The 26,275-nt window shown below is 38.2% G+C and overlaps 1 protein-coding gene across 1 annotated transcript in view; it reads left to right on the forward strand.

Moving 5' to 3' along the window:
* The window catches only part of cckbrb (cholecystokinin B receptor b), a 56,619-nt gene that overhangs the window by 19,641 nt on the left and 10,703 nt on the right, over nt 1-26,275 (forward strand). Inside the window, exons 2-3 of the mRNA XM_065292927.1 lie at nt 5,234-5,482; nt 10,563-10,824. Of these exons, the coding sequence (XP_065148999.1) occupies nt 5,234-5,482; nt 10,563-10,824 (511 nt within the window). The remainder of the gene's footprint in view (nt 1-5,233; nt 5,483-10,562; nt 10,825-26,275) is intronic.

Genomic DNA, 26,275 nt, shown 5'->3' on the forward strand with positions numbered 1-26,275 from the left:
TTATTTATTTTGTGTGGCTGCGTTAAAAAATTATCATGCAAATAACGATTAAAATATTTTCATAAGTTTGTTGTGTGGCTGTATTACGTTTATTTTATGTAAATAATAATTAAAATGTTTTCATAAGAAACCTTAATGTATGTGAACTTGAGTAAGTGTACTTTGGGGTTGGACTGCTTGCGTTTCTTGGCTTTCAACGGTGAGGGTAGACGCAGCGATGTCCTCTGCTGGCATCAGGTCATGAGGCAGATCCACCTCCCGTTACACGGCATGCCCTATTTATGCTGGCAAGCTTGGGATTCCCCCGTCTCCTGACATCATTTTAGCGCTTGCGGCGCAACGTCGTGGGGATGCCAGCTGATGAGACAATTGTGGCTATTTCCTCTCACGCCTGTTTAACCGATGCTGATTTGGGCGGATTTCTCCCATCCCCATACAAAACAACTTCAGAACAACGGTCTCCTTGGCTGTGAACCACTCCTGGCGTGCGCCTGGTAAATCCGTCATAATAATAGCAACCCGCCATGGAACTTGCGTTTCAGATTGTTAAAATAGGGCCCAATGTTTCATCAAAATAGACCATCTGAATCCATCTAAATAAAATCATACAGCGTACCTACCTTTCCAAAAGAAAGACCCTTTGCCTCCCACATCTGTTATCGTGGTAAAGCAATAAAGTCACCAATGTTATTTCGGGTATTTGCTCTTTGCTGATTCAGACGGTTTTTGTTGTTGTTTAAAAAAAATGACTTTCATTTTGTGGCTCCTGTGCAGGTTGTCAATTCAACAGAAAAGTTTGTTTACCTCTGTTTACAGAGCGCACGTGAACGCGCTGATGACGTATGATGTCTGTGTGAACAGAGTGCACAGTGGCATGCAAAACACGTTCACAGAAGAGGAGCACAAATTGCACGCGTCCAATTATTGCATTCAGTCCGAGTTCAATGATTTTTTGAAAATTTTTTGGTCCTACGCTTTTCATAGATTACATATATTTACAAAAATACATTAAGACACTTTAACTGCTATCCAGATGTGAGGAGACTTTTAACCAGCATAACTAAAAATGTTTCTGGATCAAATCAGATACCCTGCCTTTAAATACTGCAGCTTTGCTGTTTCAATGCAAAATGTGATGAATATTATTCAGGTCATATTGGCACCAAATCCGGTTTCAGGGAATGTCTGGATAAAGTTTTATGTATCCTATCCCATTACTCCCTTTGATCAGATAAAATCTGGTGAACATCTGTTTTATGGACAATAGTTTAAACATTTTTGCTTTTTGAGGTAATGCAAAAAAGAACCACAAATCTACCAATCTGATCAGTGAGATCTCAGTGATATATTTATTTTAAGGCATTGATTACAGTAAACTTTTTCAGATTTACATTGCATGTAAAGAGATGAAACTGATTTGATACAACACAGGTATCTAAAAACAATATTGTACCGTAACATTTACAGAATGTGTACTAGAAGGTTATTTACATAGGTAAACCTAAATAATGAAGTTTATGATTTTGTAGCAACAATGTTGTCTATATTGGAAAATGTAAAAAAAATGCAGAGATGATAATAATGTAAGCTATAAAGAACAAACAGATCATATGGGGTGAAGACGCTGTGGAGCAATAAAGTAGAATTTCAGTCAGTGGGATCTGAATGTTTGAGCAGATCTCAACTCATCTGTTTGAGTTCAGTGACATTAATCATTTTTATTTATTGCAAAATGCGTCAAGCACAACTATATATCTAAATGCTCATGCAGTGAAGTATATAAGAAGTTTTATTGAAAGTTTTCTGTATTGAATGTTCTTGCATAGTTATGAATCTTATCATTTTCCAATCATCCCAAATTTTCTTCATTAAATATGAGGGCGTTCCATTATTCAATTAACACTCAGACATCTTTCCATTCTGTGTTTCTAAAAGATATATCAACTTTCTAACTCATCACTTAATTTACTGTAGCTGACAGACCGTGACCAAAAAGCCCTGCTTGAAAATATGATTTCAGACCACAGAGTCCAGCCGAAAAGCCACAATCCATCAGCAGCAGTGTCCAAGTGTTTGAGAGAGACTACATCCTACAAATGTTGTTTAATGATAGCGGGTGTGTTTTCTATTACCATCCTGAGGTTGTATTGTGGACCATTTATTAATGCCATAAATTCTCTGGAAAAAACATGAACAAATGTCAACACTTTTCATTAAGGTTACATTTGTTAACGTCAGTTACTGTAACATTAATCACCATGAACAATACCTTATTTATTAATGAATCAATGAGCAATTGTCTGGTATTATTTAAGATTAAATGCAGTGAAAATATGTTGCTCATAGTAAATTCATGTTAGCTAATGCATTAAATATAATGCTAATAAATGAGATCTTATTATAACGTGTTACCGACAAACCCAACATCTCACAGCAGCTGTATTGATTAACATGCTAATGTAGCTGAGCCACAACATCAATGTGAAAACACATGTGATATGGCCAAACTTCAAAAGAGGCCGATTCTTTGTTGTTGTTTTGAAGCTAAATCACATCATTTGGAAATAATCACATAAGGGCTGTGTATATTTGATATGGTATTTGCTATATTGGCAATAATCATGCTTGAGCAATATGCAATGATTATGATTAAGCAACATTGTAAATTTGCCATGGTTTTAACACCTGTTTGGTAATTCTTTCTATGAAGCCTGCATTTATAATATACTTTAAGGACTTAATGCATTATGATGTAGGCATAATGCCAGGGACGTGGGAAGAAGGGGTGCTGAGTTTTATAAATGCAACAGGAATTTTGCTTCATTTCTATTTATTCATTCAGAGAGAAGCATCGCTTCTTGGTAAACACTATATTTTAGACCGTCAGTGGCACAGGCGGTGGTGACAAGGTTCATTGATCTGGCTTTTCACGGGATATTGCTGGTTTAAATCCATCTTTTGCAGACATTGCTCTTCTCCCTTTGCCTATATCACATAAAAAATGCATTCTTTTTTTTTAAAAAAAACGAAGAAACTTTTCCAAAAGTGGAAATGCCTGATTTATTAAGAATGAAAATATTTATTGGGTAGGTTTAGGGGTCGGTGTAAGGAAGGAGGGCTTATATTCTCCCAATAATGCAGAATCCATTTAATAATTTGAATGAATATAATCATTTACACTGTTAATGTACAGAAATACTGAGGTGCAAAAAGTATCTGCCAATATAAATTATAGATAGCTGTGGATGCTGCATCCATGCCCTTATCACAATGATTATTATTAATTTAGAGAGGATATGAAAGATTTATAGTGGTCCGGTCCTTGGCGAAGTCATAGCTGGTTACGGCCATACCTGTACACAATGCACCACAACCTAAAACATCTTCCCACATCCCTGCATAATGCCTAATAAAAATATAGATACATAATATATAATTGTAACAATAAGTTCAATACATTATAATATTTACCTATTTGTGGTTATTAAAAGTCACACATGCTGGACTCCACATTCTGTAGTTATCATAATAATATTTATTATATAAGTCTTATATATAAATCATTGTACAGTATATCTTACAGAATATTTGAATACAGTTTGTAATGCAGATATTAAAAATAAAACACCTATACTGTGTATTGTATAATAACAGTACAAACATTGCTGATGCTGTTTACTTGTTTGTAACATGAGTTGAAATGTTTTAGTAAAATATGAGGAGTTCAGAAGTGTGTCTGACATGCTTTCAAGTTAATGAGCATTTTTATTTTTTATTCTTACAGTATGTTTAGATTAAGTAATTTTACTTTAATAGCAATGAAAAAAAATTCTGAATGACCTGAGGCTGGGATTACATGTACAGTAAGTGCGAATTTGGTGGTAAGGTATAATACGTGCCGAGAGCATTTGTTTAATATGATCTTATTTTTGACGGCGGTGGCGTTTAGCGGCTGTTGCGTCTGAGCTCCTCATATGTTGGGAAATATGAATGTTTGTGATTATGTAATGAAAATGTCCAGCCAGCCATTTGTTATAACAGAATAGATTTTGACAGCTTGCTTTGATCAGGTCTTGAATCACCCTGAAGGGATTTATTTGCTATAACAACTGGCTACATGCGGCTACATCATCCCACTTATTAACAGCCACATGAGTAAATATATCAATCCAAAATATTGATTTTGATATTGATATGTTGCTCATTTGTAAGCAATGCAAACATTCGGTGTTATTCTGAGTTATTTTTAACCCATCGTTGGGTCAGTATGTCACGAACCTACTGCCTTGGGTTGTAATTGGGTTGTTTTATCCCAAAATGCTGGGTTGTTTTAACCCATTGTTGGATCAAATGTAAAAATTGTCTGGGTTAATTTAACCCAACGACTGGGTTTGTCCCTTTTTGACCCAGTGCTGGCTTGAAATAACCAATTTTTTTAAAATAACTAACACTGTGGTTATTTTTTATAGTAATAGCTTTAATACAATATATGAAGTTCAAACAAGACAAACATGCATTTGATTGAATAATTTGCAAATAAAAACTAATTTATGTTATTAATTATGCATATTCATATTCAGTTCATTGTAAGTATTAATCTGCAACTGTCGAGATGAGTCATATTACCCAGATAAGCCTGTCTTATCAGTTTCAGGTGGTTGTTATCTGGGAATAACAAACCTTTAAATGTCACCACTTGCCAATCAGAATCAAGCATTCCAGAGCGCCATGTAATAAATATTGTTTGTTATATTAATCCAAGTAAAAATAATTAGATATATTGTTATTTCCTGAGTTAATTTTGTGAAAAGCAATTTACATTTTTTTGGTGACTGTAAATACATTTAAAAAAAAAATGGTTTAACTAATAGGGGATGCATGATGCATGCTTATTAAATGAATACATGCTGTGTTCATATACATATTATGAATACATAAAAATGACATTATTGTTTTAATGTAATATTTACCCATCTCCAAACCACATCCTAGTGATCACTGATTTATGTCCATCAGATTTAAAACATCATTGAGGATATCTTATACAACAATTGTACATTGTACATCAATGGCCTTGCACTTTAAATACCACACAGATCACAAATCATGAAAATTGATAGAGAAATATAAAAGTCACTGCTGAAAAACACATGCTAAAAGTTTTGTTTACACTTCAATTACAGAAGCAGAGATGTGTCCACCTGCTAACTGCCCTGTTATCTTTATCTTTCAGAAATGGATTCACTCCGCATACTTCTCTACGCTCTCATCTTCTTTCTCAGTGTGTTTGGAAATCTGCTCATCATCGTGGTTTTGGTGGTGAATAAGCGAATGCGGACGGTCACCAATTCCTTCCTGCTCTCCCTGGCCATCAGCGACCTTATGATGGCTGTTTTCTGCATGCCCTTCACTCTGATTCCCAACCTTCTGGAAGATTTCATCTTCGGAGCTGCTATGTGCAAGATCGTGGCGTATCTGATGGGTAAGATATTCGGACTGATTAGTATCAGCAGCACGTCTAGGGTCAACATTGATTTATGTCTTTTATGACTGTATCAACAACTCATTTACTAATAGCGGATGCTGTATGTAAGCAAGTCACGTGGCGTTGAATGCATTTTCTTATAGATTTTACTGTATGCCAAGTCTCAGTATCAGTTGACACACCAACAGTTTGTTCACTAAGCATCCCATGCATTTTGCACACAAAGAGCGAAGGCACTTTTTTAAGTAAAAGCCTAAAATCCAATCAAATTGATTTGCTGCAAGGCAAAAACCAGGAGTTATTTTCTGCACAAACATCCTGTGCCATTCTCTGTTTTCTCCGCAGTGCTGTTTTATTGTGAAATCACTCAAAGTGTTGCCCCCAAACTTAACATTAAAACAAAACAAACTGTGGTTGAATCTTCCTGTAAAGGTGGGCAGAATAATCAGATTCTGTGCTTCAAATAAAACGCCTGAACTGGTTGCATGTCTTTATATTACTAAGCTATCATTGTGTTTTGCATATAATTACAAAATTGACATCGGGACCAAAAAATTGTCCACTTATGTAAATACACCAAGATGATCTGTACTTTATCATAGATCAATGCTTTTTAAATGAAAGCCAAGACGCAATAGCTCATGCAATACCAAGGCCAATTCTGACGCACAAGGGCTGCTGGCAAATGCAAAGGAGAAAAAAAACGCCATGTTTTCGTACCGTGACTGATGTTATTCTGGCAAGCAGTAGACCATAGACAAGTAACATGCATTTGCGGTTTCGCACAAAGTCACAAAGGAAACTATAAAGAATAAAGTTACAATTTTTTTTTACTTGCATATGCAAGTAATCAGATAGCATTTCTAAAGGATGTTATATCCCTTGCATCATGTTCACTGTCTGGTGAAAATCTCAAGGATGACAGAGTTCAGAGATCTTTAGAGAGCAGATCTTATTTGCCTGAGTGTGCGCAAGACGCCCGGGGCTTATGCGGTGTCAGAGCGGCATTACGTCCAACACGCCGCGCCAAACCGCAGCCGCCATCCCACTGTTTACATTTGAGGTGGAGAGAAAGGAAAGGATTTGTAAAGCAAAGAACAATTTCACTTGTATGAGCTGCGGTGAGGAGGCTAAGATCAGATCAGCTGCAGGGCCATTAGGACAGTAATTCTTCAAACAACCAGGGCTTGGTGCAATCTCGCTTCGCAGGGCCCTCTGATCGAATGCCATTTCAAAACGTTGACAGCATTGTGTTTTTACAAGAATGTATTTCCTAAGGATTCGTCACTTTCTGTTTTGCTATGCGTCAACACCTCGGAAAACACCACAGATGTGTAAAAAATACATATTGATAAAAGCAACAGAATCAGAAAACCTGGTGGGAAAACCAGATGTAGTAGTAAAGATTTTAAAGGGTGAAACTCAGATATTGTGGCGATTCTGGTGCCGTAGGCCAACTCATTTTTTTTTCACGTTGTATGTCTACCTGAATAATGGATTATCATGACTGGAGCTGAGTAGCACAGCCATAGGCCACCTTCTCCAAACTGAAACATTTTATGTGTGTGTGTGTGTGTGTGTGTGTGTGTGTGTGTGTGTGTGTGTGAGAGAGAGAGAGAGAGAGAGAGAGAGAGAGAGAGAGAGAGAGAGAGAGAGAGAGAGAGAAAATGTACAAACAGTAATGAATTTTTACGTTTAGAATGTATAAATATAATAATAATAATAATAATAATAATAATACAAAGGTTATAGTTTACTGTATAACATTACAAATCAGATATGCATCTCAATGGACTAGTGTCTCTTTTGTTTCCGGTAAGAGTGTTCAGCATGTCATGCAGAGATGTATTCATCCTGGCAGTTAATTTCTACCTTTAAGGGAGCTCACTTGATTAAAACGATAAATCACGTTTGTGGCTTTAACGCTGCAAATCTCAAATTAGCTAAAATTACCATCTTAATATATTTTTCTTTAACAAATGTGCTCCTCACCTCTGTCCTTCTCAATAATTTACGAAAATCATGTTCAGCCACAATTCAGTTAGTCATAAAATGTCTGCAAATGATTTTGCTTTTGTTCAATTTTCTATGTAGATTTGATTTGAAATAAATCAGCTGTTTTTTACACTAGCCAGTCTTTAAAAATTACAGGCAGATTTACTGACAAAATGTGTGGCATTTAATCACAAACATTATAACTACTTTTACATAAAGCTTTTTGTGCATTTACCTTTGAACAAAGTAATATACCTGTCAATGAAACAATGACACAGCTCTTATTGAAATATTTAATAAAAACGCATGACGTGCGTGGTCTCACTTACATGGAACATAACTGTGTTTGAAGTTTATACAGCATTTTATCCTTTATTAGTCTCTTTAACCTTCTGTGATGTGCTGTTGGTGGTTAAATGCAGAGGCGGACAGAGTACAGAGCTTCATTACTTGAGTAAAGTACAGATACCCCATGCTAAATTTTACTCAAGTACAAGTAAAAGTACCACAGTCAGATGTCTACTTAAGTAAAAGTACAGAGGTACTTGTTTTTAAAAGTACTTGAGTATCAAGAGTACATTTTCTAAATATTGAACAACTATTGTCACAGTGCATGTTGAACCACGTGAGATGATTGACAGCTACAGCAAATGATAGAGCTCTGAGGTCAAATCTGACGCAAATCAGGAAGAGGACATCTCGCTCTGTTTGCTGTTTGAGCTCTTCAGATCGCATAATTCAGAAATTAATGTCACTGCAAACCAGTTAAATCATAAACTGTGGTCAAATATCAAAGTTGGAGTCTTAAACCGGTCTTGTGATGCTGAGTTTGTCCAGATCAAGTAAGAGTGTGATGTTTTGACGAGTAATTAATTTTAAACAACAATAATCTGGGATCACCAGTGATCCCTGCCGCTCAAGGGGTTGATTTTTTTTGTAGGCGGTGATGAAGTTTTGTTTTGGTAAACACGGCAAACACTTGAAGTGAAAACTATCATTAACTTGTTCAGAAAATTGAAATAGTCTGGCGAGGTGGGGCCACAGGTTGGCATATTCCTGGGATGGACCTGCTGTGTCTTCATTTATTGTTTCGTCCATGTTTTCGTCTCTTATCTAAATCTGACCATGGTGATTTTGGCATAAAGCTGAAGGTTATTGCTGATAGGCTGTCCCAATCAGTGGGGCCTGCACAATCCATTCACGTTTGAGAGAGGGAAACAACAAATTGAGGGTTTCTGAGAGTAACGTTCTTACACCTATGAATAGAAATGTAGTGGAGTAAAGATTACAATATTTGCCTCTCAAATGTACCTGAGTAGAGTACTCCCCAAAAATGATACTTGAGTAAAGTACAGATCCCTTAAAATTAAACTTAAGTACTGTACTCAAGTAAATGTACTCTGTTACTGTCTGGCTCTGGTTAAATGTCAGTAACAGACCACTGTGGAGAAATCCATTTGGACTATTTTGGTAAAAACGTGTTTTCTATACCCAGAAAGTGACAAGATGAAACCACTATTTTCACTCAATTATCATTTTTTTCCGCAAAATGCAACAAATCCATTACAAGTTTTTTCCCCCCAAAATGCTATAAATCTATTGAATCAATATATAAATGTGCATTCATCTTTGCCAAGTTATGTTCATTTAGTTGACTAGTGGTATACACTGATTAAAAAAATAAACATTAATGGCATTAATCAAAACACTTACTTTGTCATATCAAGAACACTGTCAATGCTGCTTTTATCCTTGGGATATTGCGGCTGAACTTTTTTGCAAGCGATCAGCTGTAAAATGTTTTGGTGCTGCTCGATTTTCATTGGCTTTGCATAAAATAATGTAAAGTTTTTCATAAGATCCCTTGGGGTCAATGTGTTAGCATGACAGAAGCTTAATGCTGTCGTGTGAGAACAAGCAACAGCCGGCATTTTTTCTTCGCTCGAGTGCCTCTCACGTAAATTATTCGATTTTGATGGCTTACGTTTTTCTCCCACCACAGAAAACCACCAGAGGTTTATCAATGCCATCAAAAGTATTATTATTTTTTTGTTTGTTTGTTGATCACGAAGTACAAAGTAGAACTAGGATTCCCTGTCAAAGCACCGCCATTATTGTTTGAAATGCGTGGAATGGTGCGCTGTGATTTGTTGAGCGGATTTATTGCTTTCTGCAGAGAAGGAGGACTGGCGTTTATCGCGTTTTGTAAAAAAGGGAGAAAAGATGACAGAATAACACAGCAGATATCAGATTTTGCGTAAAATTAAGAATTTACTTTTTAATACTGACCAGATGCCATACTGATTTTGGCTGGAACTTGAAATAAGGCACGTTTTGGACCTCTTCATTTAATGTTTATTTACTTACTTATGAGGTAAATAGCTGTGTAAGCGGGATAATGTACAGACAGCCGGTTGATACAGACTCCGCTTTGCCTCGGTTTCTCTAATTTATATATTCATCATACTAATGTTACTTGTTTCCTCTTCTTGTGATCGCAGAACAAACAAACTACTCAGATTAAAATGATGAACTCATACAAAATACTTCATTAAACAAAGTCCGTTGGTGCTTCAAAACCTGCATATGCATTTTTTAATTAAGCAAGCACAATGACTATTACATATCAGTAGATATATTTTATAATGAGCTCGTATTTGCTTGCATTTCACCGTGTGGTTTCACTGGAACAGAAATGCAAAGCGTGGAGGAGCGTGTAAGACATGGTGCTGCTGTAGGCGAACTAGGGTTCACCACTGACTAAATGGGAACCATAAGGCTTATTCTAATGAACTCTAAAGCTTTCTCAGCAAGTACATTCACTAAATGGAAACAGAATGTGCATATGGGGTGAAACAAATAACGGACTGCATTGCGGAGGAAACAGTATCCATTGACAAATAAATGTTTAAATCATTTTCAGTCCCAAGATGCCAAAGCACCATTCCAGATGCAGAGGCAGTTTAATCCTTGCATTAAGATAAAATGCTTAAGCTCTTTACTCCGGTTTGTGCAATAATGTACAGTATTAAATCAAAGCCGTGCCCATTTATTTATAAAAGCTATGATTCTCTCCTCACAGGAATCTCAGTGTGCATATCGACCTTCAGTCTGGTGGCTATAGCAATAGAGAGGTACAGTGCGATCTGCAACCCACTAAAGTCCAGGGCGTGGCAGACCAGATCCCATGCCTACAAAGTCATCGCTACAACATGGGCTCTGTCCTTCTTTATAATGATACCCTACCCCATCTTCAGCACCCTGGTTGAGTTCACCAAACCCAACAACATCACCGCTCACATGTGCAGACATGACTGGCCAAAGAAAGAAGTGGAGCAAGCATGGTAAGTGTTGCAGATCTCCATCAGGGTTTGTGAAGAACCCAAAATAATGTGTAATAACTCATTAATAAACTAACACGATCAAATGTAACACATTTTGATGATGCCTAAACATAATATTCATGCCAGACTTTGCATAGGATCTGTTGCTATAGATACTACAGTACACGTACTTGGTACATTTCTAGAATCATCCTTAACATTTACGACTCAGATGGTGCATCTCTACAAATAGGTCAATGAGCAAATATTTGCCAATGAACATATCAGTGCCATCAGAATGACAAGTCCTTGTAGTAGTTTTAAGAGTTTTAAATGTAATCTGAGAAATGCACTAAAGCAATTTGGAAATCTAACATTTTCACTAATCTCTTAGACTTATGTTAGTGTATTTTCGTTTTAAAACGCATAACTACTGTTATGCATGGCATCCACACAACACCAGAGTTTTCAACCCTCGTAAATAGAGACTTTTGTAAATGCTGTTGACCCTTGTTTCGTATAACACTCCAGGGTTGATCTGCAGTAAAGACAGACCTTTCTGGAGATTTCTGTAAACGAAAATGTGGGTACCCACATTTGCTCCCTGATTTGGATCTGTCCCTGATTCATCAAGGCCCTAACATATGACCATTACGGTACTGCATGATGACAATGACCAGCCATGTAAACAATAACATGAAGCCGAGTAAAACTTTGTAGTCGAGTCTACAAGTTTTATTGCACTGCGCCCTTAACATTGAGTGACCTACAGTACAAGTCTACAAGACAGTGACCAGTAAACCAGGAAATAACAAAAAGAAGCAAAGTTGTCCATTAAAGAAGGACATTCAGTTCAGGTTCGATTTTGTGTTAGCAAACTCATTTACGTCCCTAAAGAAAAACATAAGATTTAATGGTATATTCTTTCTTTATGGCTTATTCAGTCTTGAAAGTGTCGAAAAATAAGCAAAACATTTAACTTGACAAGCGGAAATTTTGGGAGATATAGAAAAGTCATCAGCAGATGAGCAGTATGTTTGTCCTTATAATTGTCACTATGATAAGCATGCGGGTGTAAATACACATAAGAACGACAGACGGCTTACAGTATGATTGGAAATAAAAACGATCTAGGAGCATCAACTGTAGAAACATCCGTCACATTTTTAGTCAGATATTTAATTAACAATGAAATCATTTTGGCGTAAAAGCAATTTAAGAGAGAAAATTATAATTATTAGATAATGCAGAACAAACCCAGTCATAGCATTTTCTTTCCTTTGCTAATTGACTGTACTCATTAGTGTTAAAAATGTTTATTTGCAAAAAATAAATGGTTTTATTTATTACTGTGTTCATGTTCATTATAAGAGGACTTATTCAAGTAGGTAAATTCAGTTCTTTTCTTATGAGCAGTCTGTGGCCTAGTTGTCTTTTTGTTTGAATGGTTAAAGGGGACATTTCACAAGATTTTTTGAAGATGTCAAATTAATCTTTTGTGTCCCCAGAGTACATATGTGAAGTTTTAGCTCGAAATACCACATAGATAATTTATTATAACATGTTAAAATTGCCACTTTGTAGGTGTGAGCAAAAATTTGCTGTTTTTGGGTGTGTCAAATGAGCTGATCTCTGCACTAAATGGCAGTGCTGTGGGATAGTGCAGATTAAGGGGTGGTATTATTGAGATTAAAAAATCTCAAACACACACACAGATGTTTTTCTGTCGGTTAACTCTGTATTTATTTTCATGTTCACAACACAAACTTGTCAGCATCTGCCTTTAAACATGCAAACAGTAAACAAAAAAGAAGGTGTGTGTCTGTTTGTTATCATGTTTTTATATGAATAGGTTATTTTCATTTCCATTAAAGTGCAATTACTGAACATAAACAGGAGGTTGATAAAAATGATCATTTTAGAATTTCATATGGAACTTCTGTTTGTGCAAATCAACCAGGGGCGGATCTACCGGGGTGGCACGGGGTGGCAGTTGCCACCCTAAATAAAAGCATTGCCACCCCATATGCCACCCCAGCGCGGGTATCCTAATATATATAATTTATACCCGAGTAGGCTCTTTTAACCAGAAAGGCAATGTAGTTTTTCTCTGCGTGTGTTTGGGGGTGGGAGACACATATCTGACGATGATTGGTGTGTGTGTCTTAGACGGGGTGGGACAACCATAGATATGTATATAAAGGCTAGATGGCTCAAGGCGGAGTCAGCTGTGTCGTCACTTGGCGGCCATCTTAGGTCAGTGCTGCCATAGTGCTGCTCCCTGCTGCTGTGGACGGAAGGTGAGTGACATACGCCAACTAAAATGCTCGTAACTTGCTGAATTCTTGACGGATTTACAAACGGTTTGGTTTTTTACAAACGTTATTAACGTGGCTATAATTGTGGATGCTTTAACATGTTTCATTAATTTTTTTTTATTTTTAGTATACGTATTCAGTGTCATAGGTACATCTTTGACGTTTATAACAAACCAATCCGTTTGAAAATCGGTAAAAAATTAAGCAAGTTATGGTCATTTAAAAGTACCTGCATCATTAAAACTCAATGCTACGAGTGAGCGAGCGCCCTGTCCTAAGATGGCCGCCAAAATGCGGACGTTCAACTCAATTGGCCATCAGCGCGGACGAGCCATCTAGCCTTTATATACATATCTATGGGGACAACCACATAGCTGATGGTGATTGGCTTAATTTCCATCGTTAGCCAACCAGAGGCAGCAGAGTTCATACACAAGCATGCAGTCAGTCCGAGCAGAAAGTCTTTTACAGTGTAAAAAAAAGTCCGCGCAGATTTGCCAACTTGGTGACTTTGTCGCTAGATTAAGAAACTTTTTAGACCCCTTTAGCGACTTTATTAAAAATAGCGACTAGGACAAATCTAGCGATCTTTTCTGGCGTGGTTGGAGACGTTTGGAAACTGCGGTGAAAGGATGCATCGCCCCATCCAAGGCACTCACATGCAGCCCGGTTCTCGCGCTGCAGTCCATCCCTTTCGAGTCGCACAAACCCGCAACAACAGAGCGATGACAAGTACAACGATCTCAAAACAAAGGTAGCGGACGCAAGCACAAAGTATAAAAAGCACAAACGTTAATTTTCCATCGTTGAGGTTAAAGGCAAGAATGTTTATGCACGTGCAACTTATGCCCATGAAGAAAGAGTCTCTTCACGTCTGTAGCGAGGAATTCTGATCTAATAAAGCACCTCACATCATCACATGCTGACAAAACAAATTCTCTTTAGTGTCTTAAAGTGATTAAGTTGAGCATCACATCAGCAAATCAGAGTACTGAATACGGTCATATTTATAGATAAATGTTGCATCAGGATAAAAATACAAAAATTAAACTGTGATTGTTTAATATTGCTTGAGGTAGTTGCTTGGTAGTTAAAACAACTGAACTGCAGGTTTGTGTAAGCAGTAAATATCTTATAAACAGTTCTTTCTAGAGTTAGCCCGTCATGTCTTGTAAGCTACTGCAGCAATCAAAATATTCCATACGTGCATATGAAATCGCTCGTTATGATATAGTCTAATGTTTTTGTTTGTCTTCGTTAAAGAGAAAAAAATATTCAGTGTTGTGTATGTTTAGAAAGCTTGAAAGACAACTTAATGCGGCATTTTCCAGGATATTATGAAAAGAAAGGCTGATATCCATTCTTTTTACAAAAAAAAAATATAGAAAAAACAAATATGGGAGTGGAAGGTACAAATAAAACAGAAAAATATGCTGTGGAAGGGAAAGGAATAGATGAAGTAATGAAGGAAAGAAACATATGGATGGCAAAGAGCTAAAAAGAAGTGAAAAGACAGAAATCCATCATGAAGTGAGTGAAAGGATTAAAGAAGAGGGTTATGAGAGAAAGAGATGTGTGCCTTTCAAATATGTTTTACATGAATATAAACTAGGCAATCCTATTTTATTTATATAACTGTCTTTATACCATTATGTTCAACCAGTCAGTGTTTTTAGATATTGATAAGCTGTATGTATTAACTTAGTATTAAGACAAAGGGTGCTACAGAGATGCTAAAGGTAGCTGCTTGGGTACTTACTTATAGGAACATTTGTTGTTGCATTTATTAATGTTATAAAAATTTGAGGTCCAGTGTTCACCGAAAATAGTATATACAGTATATAATTTCTTGAATCCACGACAACCATGCAAGGACGCTTACTTCATTGCCACCCCTTGTAGTTCTCATGCCACCCCCTTGCCACCCCATAAATAATTTTCTAGATCCGCCCCTGAAATCAACTATACATTTAGTATAATATATAATACATGTTTCTTTAAAATCAAACTTTATTCTTTTATTTTTATTCATTCTTTCTTACGGAAGGATTTAAATAAAAACAATCCCGTTTTTATTTGAATGTATTTTCTACACATTAGTGAGGTGTCCGGATTTGTGTATAAATGCAAGACGTCCTTACATTATGCTGTTCAGTTTGTTTAGTTGTGGGGAAATGATATGGAAATGTGCAGATGTGAACGTGCTGTTTGTATGGTTTAACTTACACTAGGTTTTGTCATCGCTTGCACAAGAGTGCATATGGCAAAAAAACTCGGACAGTGTGTCACATAATAGTGTTTAAATAGACATTACTGACACTCACCACTTCAGGTTGGATCTTGAATTCCTGTACGCTGAGATGTCAGCTCGTTTAGTGAACAAAGCATGCATCGCATTATGAAAGTATTCTTTGTGAACTCTTGGAGTGAAAACATAGACCGAACTTGAAGCCACACATGATCTGCCTCCGATATCTCGCACAACGCACATGTGCCCTCATCTGATTCTCCTATTATCTACGCGCGGTCGCGCGCTAAAGGGTGACGCAGCCTGTCTTGCAAAACTTTCGAACACGCCCTATAAAGTTTAAAAAAAGATATATATTCATTAATTATTACCATTTGAAAGTAGCGCAGTAACGCCGCCAAATGTAGCGAAGTAAAAGTACATTTTTTTTCACTAGAAATGTACATTGAAAAAAACAACTTGTAAAATTTACTTAAAAAAATCCTCGTTACAATTTGCACGAACTTTTTTTAAGTAAAATGTACTGCTTTTTTATAAGTAAAACTTAACTACTAAAATCATGATAAAACATATGTTAAATAATTAATTAAATGTTACTTAATTATTTTATTTAGAAGTTAGATTTATTTTAATCATTTTGGTAAAGTCTATTAGGTTTTTTTGAAAATTGAAGCATTTATGTCCTAATAATATTAAATAAATCGTATTTTCTGTTTGTTCTTTTCTTTACATATTTCTATGGACCTTGTTATTTTTAGTGTTATAAATGGCATTATAACACAAAATTCATGACTGACAACAAGTCAGTCACTGAATAAACTTGATTCTGAACAGAAACGCACACAAACTGTGTTTCTGACATGCATTATCAGCACTGTGGAGAGAATTACAATACAATGTTCTGAACAGGGTTCATGTAAAGAAACACTGATCACCTGAACTGCACTGTAAAAAAATTCCGTAGAAATTACAATGTTATTGCAGCTGGGTTGCCGGTAATTTACCGTAGATTTACATTTATGTAATTTACTGGCAAGAATTTGTTCAAAGTTCAATCAATTTTAAATATTAACAAGTATTTATCTTTACAGAATAAAACTATGCAATAACAGCCTCATGCAAACCATTCTGGGAACCAGAAGTCATCATCAACCTTTTTCTGTTTTTTGCTTCAGATTTTGTTTCCCAGAATGTTTTGCTTGATGCTGTTTTTTTAGTTTTACTCTATAAAGACAAAGACTTGTAAATGTTTAATGTTCATTTAACTTTCAACAAAATGTTGCCAGTTAAAAACATACATTTAAATCTACGGTAAATTACCGGCAACCCAGCTGCAATTTCTATGGAATTTTTTTACAGTGTGTGACTTCACAAAATTATTATTTACAACAAAACAACATCAATAATATAAGAGCTTAAACCTTTATGACATTTTGCTAACAAATATTTAAGTAGTTCTTATCAGTTCTTATTCTGTGATAAAGCTTAAAAAATTTAAATATTCAGGCGCAAAGATTTGTGGGTATTCCTTACAACATGTGTTGTAAATTTTACTTAGATTTTTTAGTTTAATGGATTTAATATTTTTAAGTAAAATGAACTAAGATTTTTTACTTGAATCTGCTAAAGTTTTTGATTAAAATTTACTTAATTTTTTTAGGACTATGTGCAGTGACTATAAAACAGTTAAATAATACAAGAAAATATCTAATAAGACTTACTATTCCCACACAGTTCATTTTTTACATTAATTAATTGTGTATTTATCATCATTTTACTTAGGAAAATCTAGTTCTCAATAAATGTTAATATGATTTTGTAGAAATTATGAGAGTTAATCTAATAAATATTACTACACCAAAAAGTTCGTTTTTTCAGTGTACTTGAGGAAAAGTAAAAAGTACCCATCCTTAAATTTACTCTAAAAGTACTAGTTACCCAAAAAAATTACTCAAGTAAATGTAACGAAGTAAATGTTATTCGTTACTACCCAACTCTGACCAATACTTATCACTTAAACATGGAAAAAGTCAGATTTTCATGATTTGTCCTCTTTTCATGGAATTTAAGTAGGATAGCTGAAGTCTTATAAGGGGACATTTTTGCTGATCTGACCTTAATTTTTAAGAGTGCTTATTCTCTCTACTGATAATCTTTAGAGATGAACACAACTTTTATGAATATTGAAAACTAAACAAATTTTCTAGAAATAAAAAGCTAACCTTAGGCTGCAAGCAAACTACACCAGGTGTCTCTCGACATCAACATCATCACCACAGCTTCCGACAACTCTTTCAAACTTTATTAAACACATCACAAACATGTTCCACATAAAGAAATCAAATGTTGCGTTGTTTTTGAGTTCTTCATGTTTGATGACTTTTAAAGTCTCCGACAAGTCTTTAGTCCCATGTAGCAACTTGTAGCAACTGCCCCTTTAAAGACACTTTAAAGCTTTAAAAAGTCACGAGTAGGGTATTACTGGGGTGTTTTATGTTATAGAATAAAACACGTATAAACATTGGATGTATGTTAACCCAAAATCTTGAGTTTAAGCAAAACCCCATAAAAAAAAAACATGGCTTAGGGACGATGAAACCGGAAGTGCTAAAATGCTAACTTGTTTCAAGGCTTTGCCAACAATACATCATCCCTGCTGCACTCATGTTAGTCCCTTCCAACACGTCAACTGACAATCACTTAATTCACATGCCAACCTGATCTCACAAAATCTGTGAAATAGTCACGCATTATTTTGCATTGTCACGTATTTCCACCATATTACGTGCTCCTGACACGACTTTCTTTTCCGTGACAGTTTCACATATTGGTTACTCAACTGTTTTTCCTATTTTCTTACAATTGTCGCTTCGAATTGGGATTAGAGCTCTTTCTCTATTTTTTTTATAAACCAACACATTAAGTGACATCGTAACACAAACATGACAATGTCATGCAAAACTGAGCAAAATAATGCGTGACTTTAAGTGACATCATAACGCAAACAGCAAATCTAACCCCAAACCGAAGCGACAATTGTTTAAAAATAGGAAAACAGTTGAGTAACCAATACGTGAAACTGTCACGGAAAAGAAAGTTGTGTCAGGGGCACGTAATATGGTGGAAATACTGAAATACACGCAAAACTGAGCAAAATAATGCGTGACTCACAGAAATTTGTGAGATCATGTTGCACATGCAGTCACCTGTACCTGGCTGTTAACGCTACTCACGTAACCCCGGTTCCTTGAAATAACGGGAATGAAGCATTGCGTCAGTTAGCTGCATACACAACGTACTGAAGTGCCTTACCGGAGAGACACTGCGTGTGGCCCTATACCCGGCATATTCACAGCTTTAAAGCAAATGTGTAAGCACCATATAAAATGTTGACGCGCACACGGTGGGGTTTTAAACGCACCGGGGGCACATAACATAGCACAACACGGCGAGGTACCGAGTGCGCCGCGGGTGTGCGAGATAAGTAAATTCAGAGTTACGTTGGTGAGCTCGCTGAGCGCACCGTGGTGTACACATAAAACGCATGAGCGTGCATGATTGAGCCGAGAGAACCTGCGCTCGTAGGGCAGGGACGTCTAAGCTGTACAATCTGACAACGTAGACGGCGAAGACCAGCCGGCCGCGTAGCAGATATCAAATATAGATACCCCTGTAGACCAAGTCCATGAAGAAGCCAAACTCGCACAGAGTGGGCTCTATATAGGACATAGCTCATAGAGGGGCTTGAGCCAGTGCGATGGTTTCAACGATCCATCTAAATAACCACTGTTAGCAACAGACATACGTGTAGTGAGTGATCTGTGAAGCTCACGAATATACTCCATACATGGAGTAGACTAACCACGAGTGAGCATAATTGTCACGGGAGGTGATAACGTCAACGATTCATAAATAACCTGTATTGACAGGTGCTCTAGTGAGTGATCTGTGACGCAGATGAACAGCTGATCGTCTGATGTACGTCAGACGTATCTGTCATACAAGGACCTTGGACAGTTCCAGAACGCTGTGCCTCGGGCACCGTCCGCATCTGAGAAATGACAGGCTTATGAATAAAGTGAATGGCCAGCCGTAAAAGCATGGTTCGCTGTTACCGTCGCCGTCCGCATCTGAGAGATGACAGGCTTGTGAATTAAATGAATGGTCGGTTGTAAAAGCGTGGTTCGCTGTTATCACGGCCACATAGATACAGGTAGGGGAGAGAGCCGCTGTGCACGAGCCTCTGTAGTGAGGAGAAAAGTGTTCCACCCACGATTCGCAGGGGGTTTAGACTTTCAATGTCACTAGACAGAATGGATCAGACTTTGCATAAGGACGCCTCGCAAAAGGGGTCCTAGCAGCTCGTGTCAACGTGTCATAAGGCACGTAGTGTAGGTCGTGTCCCACGGATGCCATCTCCACACGCCAATCTTAATGGGTTAATATTTAAGCATAGTTTAAGCTTAATAGTTTAAGCATGAGATGCGTATCACTCTGATTGAACATAGCTTATAAAGCGATGCAATGAGTTTATACAGGAGATGACTCGTCAGCTTGTACAGGGGGCGAGATCTCAGTCTGGTTCGGTAAATAATGAAACCACCGTAGTTTGCCCGACCGCATTATCACAATAACGGAGAGTGCTGCAGTGCTAAATCATTACCTTAATGTACCGTATTCACAGTACAAGGTGATTGATATGAGACAAACGGGCGTTCCACGCGCCGAAGGCTGATTGCCGTCGTAAAGCGTGTTCAACCCACAGCAGATGCTGGGCTAGCTCATAATGATAGAACTTCATGCAGCCGTGTGTAACTTAAGCATAAGCTTCCCGGGTCGTCAGCTCGGGGCGGGAGCTTTGAAACTTTTTGTGGCAGGTAGCAAGCTCACTTGAGGTTGATATTACCCTTAATATCTCCGAGTATTGGAGCGGAGGTGTGAGCGTCTTAGGATCCGCTAATATAAATCAGCTATATGGCCGAAAAACGTCATAAGCCGCTTGGCTGTAAGCCTTTGAGTGGCCCTCCGGAGAGGGCGCGATTCAAACGCTTGGAGCCATGCAAAAGTCTGAGGCTGTCGTCTCTCTAGGAAGAGAGAATAACAGCCGTTAAGACCGTGCTCATTTGCGCCGTCAGCATCGTAGCGGAGAAACTGAGGTGGGCTGTGAGCGAATTTGGCAGAAAGGTGTTAGAGACACCGTACAGTCATGGGGTGTCAATACACAGTATATGGCCAAACCGGGTTTTTTTCGGCAAGCGTCGATAGAATTATGGACAGCGGGCCGTGTGCGTGTATTACTGATTGCTTGTCAGTAAGGCGATAAAGTGTTTAGAGACACCGTACAACCGTGGGTGTCAATACACAGTATAGTAAGCACGGAAATTACTCTTTTTAGAGGAATTCAATACCGTTCGCCACTATAGTGAGGTCGCATAACCGACAGTATTACACAGTATGTTTGGATAAACAGCACACAGAAAACATTTCAGGGCAGTTCAGCCGAGGCTCAACTTAACCCTTTTTCTCCCAGACAGTTTCGTTCTCTGTTGATGCAGCTGTGCTGCGAAGACCAGAGCTCAGCCGTTCAGGTGCACGAGCCTTAGTAGTGACGGCGACTGAACGGCTCACGGAGCAGAGCAGTATGTCTAGGTGGTTTAATGTCAGACTGAACCCGTCGCAGAGAGGAAGTCTGCCGTGAGGCCCGCGGTTTTGCCGTTTATTAAAAGGGCAGAAAAACCGGGTATATAAGAATGTACCAATATTCAGCGCACTGATATAGGACGGGACTGAATAAAGGGAGGTATTCGGGCCTCAGTATATTATAAACAAATTCGTTCTGCCTCTGATTCCGTCTAAACCAGAGAGAAATGACCGGGCAGACGAATAGTGAGCTCTCCGAAGTGAGACAGGCTCAGGCCAGTAAAGCTCTATAATAAGTGTTTTAGCGCTCCAATAGAGGCGTGTCCACCTTATCGAGCAGACGAATGAGATCGTGCCGCTCCAGGAGGGGAGGGGCATGAAGCTCTCTTATAATGAGTGTTCTTGGTGCTCCAATAGCGGCGAATCGGCCCTATCGAGCAGACGAATGAGATCGCGCCGCTCCAGGAGGGGAGGGGCATGAAGCTCTGTAATCGTTGAACACTGGACAGCTGCATTTAGAGGCAGCGAGCCGTAATAGCGCGTGCTAACTAAGCCGTTAAGAGACCTCACCACTGTGGGGAAAGGAGCGAGGGACTCCGCGAGAGTGGAGCACGAGTGGCTGTGCTATGACAGAGAACAGGGGCAGACCGCCCGTGTTTGCTTGTCGTATGCATCTATCTAGTTCCACGGTTCCCCCGCTTGTTCATCTCAACAAGAGAGGAACGGCAGAGGGGAGCAGCAACACAGACAGAACAGCCATGCGGCGTATGAACGGTATCACCCGATGCACTCGGGGGATTTATATATGTGCCAGAGATCTCGCCACTGAATGTGAGAGGAGCGAAGGGACTCTGTAAGCATGAGCTGTTGCGATGTGAGAGAACACTGGGGAGGTTAGCCTGTGTGTGCTTGTCTATGCATCCATTTAGTCTCATGGCTTGCCGTGTGTTCATCCCGGCGAGAGAGGAACAGCAGGGGGAGCACGAAACATGGATAAGACAACCGAAGCATATAAGCGCGGTCCAGGCGTGGGAGGTGCCAGACCGGTAACGCGCTCGGGGGAAATTCATAGCAGAGAGGCTCACCGAGCCGCTGTGCTGGACGCTATTACAACAGCGCCTGCTCTTTTAGCTTATAGCTTTATATTAAAAGTATTGATCTTACCGGGTGGCCGCAGGGGAGCCTCGTCAGGCATGTGTCCGCTGCACAGGGCTCGTACCACGGCAAGCGAAGGCTATCTTCGGTTCTGGGACGGAAAGCGGCAGGGGAAGACGCTAGACCTGGACTCTGCTATCTTCGGTTCTCAGCCGGAAAACGGCAGTGGAAGACGCTAGGCCTGGACTCCGCTGCAGGGCTTTTGTCGATGGCGAGGTAAGGCTTCTTCTTCTTCGGAGCAGCGAGAGGTTCACGCTGAAGGAGAAAATAATGAGCTCCTGACGATTGAACCGCGCTTTTATAAGGACGTGTGCATCCCGCGCGCGGGTTCAAACATCATTGGTCTGTACTTTGTCTGTACTGTGGTTAACCAATAGGCTTCAGTCACGGAGTAAACAGGAGTTTCCCCCCATAGCGTCAGCTAACTGACGCAATGCGAAGTGAACCGTATTGAAAGGGAACTAAGGCAAACGCTCTTTTACACTTGTAGGTGCATGCCCAGCATGCATGAATGGTTATGTTTCTTGTCTTTATGGTCGTGTATAGTGTGGTCAAAGATCTTTTCTGAAATCACAGTATAGACGAGGATGGTTTTCCTTTGAAAAAGCTAAATGTTTTTTAATTGATCAGTGATCAGTGTAAACCCTGTAACTTTGCAAGATACATGCAGAAGATACAACACCATGATGTAACTATTTACAAGGAAAAATGCTTTACAGTTTTCAACCAAATACTCAAATCTTTTATGGATATATAATGAAATTCAGCTTGTATATAGTAAACTGGTAGTTGTTGTTTGAATGTATCTGTCTCAATATGAGAGATAAAGACAATATACTTTATAAAAGAGTGGCTGTGCAGTGTGTTATTAGGAGCAGGTGTCATGTAGTCAGCTGGATCTCTCCTGTGGACCATTCATGTTTTATGACAGCCATGGCTTGGGAGATTACTAGTGACAATAGCAATACATACTCACTTTCTCTCTCTCTCTCTCTCTCTCTCTCTCTCTCTCTCTCTCTCTCTCTCTCTCTCTCTCTCTCTCCTGGTTCATTTTATGAGTCTGCTTATACAGTATTTAATTATTTTTATATTTTAATTCGAGCAATAAACCATAGGAGGCTGTATATTTGGAAATGTTATGGTGGATAAAGGGGGATTGTTAAACACATTGCAGACAACGCTCCCTCTAAATTACTTGAATTAGATCTAGATGATTGGACAGCATTTGAAGCGGAGTCCATCCACATGCATATTGTTGTTCCTCAGGCAGTGAATATACACAGTGCTGATTATTTTACAAGAGAGAATCAACAGTACACGTTTATGGGGGATTTAAAAAACATAATTTCCCAACAAATGGAATTCCTCGCTCTTGAATAGGCTTTTTTCTGTCTTGTTTTCTTTTGATTATGACTTTCGTTCTTCTTTTAAACAAGTGCTGTTTTGATATTTCCCCTATAGAAAAACTATAGAAAAATGACAGTGATGCAAATCCTTTATACATTACCAATATCACATTGCCACAGTAAGCCTAATATGTAATGTGCAGCATGAAAACCAAGAAATTAAAATTATTTTGACCCACACTGTCAGAAAAAAGATAAAAAAAATGGTTCCTAGCTGTTACTGGTGTAGTACCCTTTTAAAAGTACACCTATGCACCTAACGCAACTATTTCATTGCTATTACAACTATTACATCATGAAGTGCATGCGCAAGTGCATTAAGGGCATGTCCAAATTAGGGCTGGAACGACGCGTCGACGTAGTCGATTACGTCGATTACGTAATTACGTCGATTTGCCGGAAATGCGTCGATGCGTCGCACTGTTTACATTTTGAAATGAAGGCGGCTTCAGCTCCGACCGGGTGATGCAAGTGTTATACCAAACAGACAGAACGCGATCAAAAGTGTGGGAATACTTTAAGCAGAGACCAAATATAAAAACCCATACTGTGTAAAACTGAAATGGCATACCACAGCAGCGCAACACCTGTGTATGATCATCTTAAAAGAAGAAAACCTGGGGCTCTCCGACCTCAAAATGACGAGACGTCAGCGTAAGAATTTGAACTATTACAGTAAGTTTTTATACAACAATAGAATCAATGCATATTGTGCTTATTACAGCTGCGTTTACATCTTCGTTTAATATGAGCTGCGAGACGCCTGACAGACACGACATTGCATCGCTTCTGGGCAGTATGTTGAAACAGTAAATAAAGAGCAGGACATGTTTTTATATTAAGAAGTTATGAAATAATAAGTTACTGTCACATTGAGAACTGATAGGCATGTGCCCGCGTGCACTGAAAGCCAGCTGGCAGTGCGGAGTTCCCAATGAACGTCTTTTTTGCGAATATGTGCGCAGATATTACAGAAGCTCGTCTTGTAAGGTATTCCTGACATGCGTTTATTTAAAGGTGCCCTTCCTCTGGCGTTTTTATTGTTTTAGACTGTTGTCTGAGGTCTACTCATGACGTTTGCATGGTTTTTACATCCAAAAACATCAAAAGCAATAAGTAATAGGCTATTTTGTACCCTGATTTTGAGGCTGGTTAGAGAAGTGATCCGTTTTAATGGGCGGGCTGCATTGACGACTTGGAAGTAAACGCCCACTGCTATGATTGGATAACAGTTTTTCGTTCAAACTAACTTTCAATTTAATCTCATGTGTAATCAGTTTAATGTTAAGTGAGTGTCTTAAGACACAGTGTCTTTCTTACACACGCATATTTTATCATAAACCCTTTTGACACACACACGCCTGTCTTTTATCGTAAACCCACGCACAAAAACACACACACACAAACACAAACGTACACGTGTCTTTTATCGTAAACCCTTTCGTTATGCGTGTAGCAGCACACACACACACGCGCACGCGCACACGCACACACAAACCCTTTTACATAAACCCTTCGACGCGTGTGTAACGAATGCACAAACACACACATGTGTTTTTTTATCACATTTAATAACTCACACAAACACGAGTGTCTTTTATCATAAACCCTTTCAAAGAGTGTGCAGCATGAATTCGCGTCCCTCGGAAGAGAAAACACCGGCCACCACAGTGACACATAGTACTAAAGCGTTTTACTCACATAAGCTGCGCCACCATTACGTCCGGATCCAATATTGATAGAGGAGCATTGCTTTTTAATTGCAGTCTCTCTTCAAATCCAGCGTTCTTCTGAACATCCAAACATGTAGCAACTGTTATGATTCCCTCGTTTAATATGAATGAAGTCTCTCAACATAAACAATGGCCCGAATACGGAATACGGTACGGTTGACGTTTAGCCATCCTTGCAGTAACTTGTTATGAAAACTAACTCAACTACACGTAATATGTGGGCGCGGTCTCAAGTTGAAGAGCTCATGAATATTAATGACCTCGATCAGTTCCACGTCACACTGATAAGCTTTTTAAACTGACCTGATTTCTCCGCTTATTTCTTTTCAGTGGCTAGAGCTGACAGAGGAGGTGGAAGTTAATTTTCACATTCACGACACAACACAAACACATATGAACCTAACACATATCAAAAAATACAAGTAAAAACGGTTTTATGTGGAAGGGCCTCTTTAAAGTAACAGCGGCGTAAACGCTGTTTATAAAATATTAGAAGATCATACTAACTGAACTTGTTTTTTACACGGAACTTAAGAAAAGTTAAATGTTAAAGTTAAATGAGAATGCAGTACTACTAATAGTAATAATATTAACAGTAATAATATAACCATTACATTTTATATAAGGGTTCATGAATCACAATGAACTTATTTTTACTTCAGTCTGAACTAATGCTGAGTTAATGCATGTACTAATCATAAACTAATGTTTAAAATATTAATATATGCCTATTTTATTGTTTAAGGTGAATAATGCCTCTTTTAAAGGGGCACTGCCACTTTATTTTTCATGTTGAAAATTTTGGTTTGTGTGTTTGTTTAATTAAGAAAATGCTTAAATAAAATGTTGGCGTTAATGGCAGATGTTACATTTATTATTTGTTGGGGAATTATATGTATAAAAAAATCATTAGACTATTCGATTAATCGAAAAAATAATCGATAGATTAATCGGTTGAAAAAATAGTCGATA

Source organism: Paramisgurnus dabryanus, chromosome 15 (assembly GCF_030506205.2).
Source record: "Paramisgurnus dabryanus chromosome 15, PD_genome_1.1, whole genome shotgun sequence".
NCBI lineage: Eukaryota > Metazoa > Chordata > Actinopteri > Cypriniformes > Cobitidae > Paramisgurnus > Paramisgurnus dabryanus.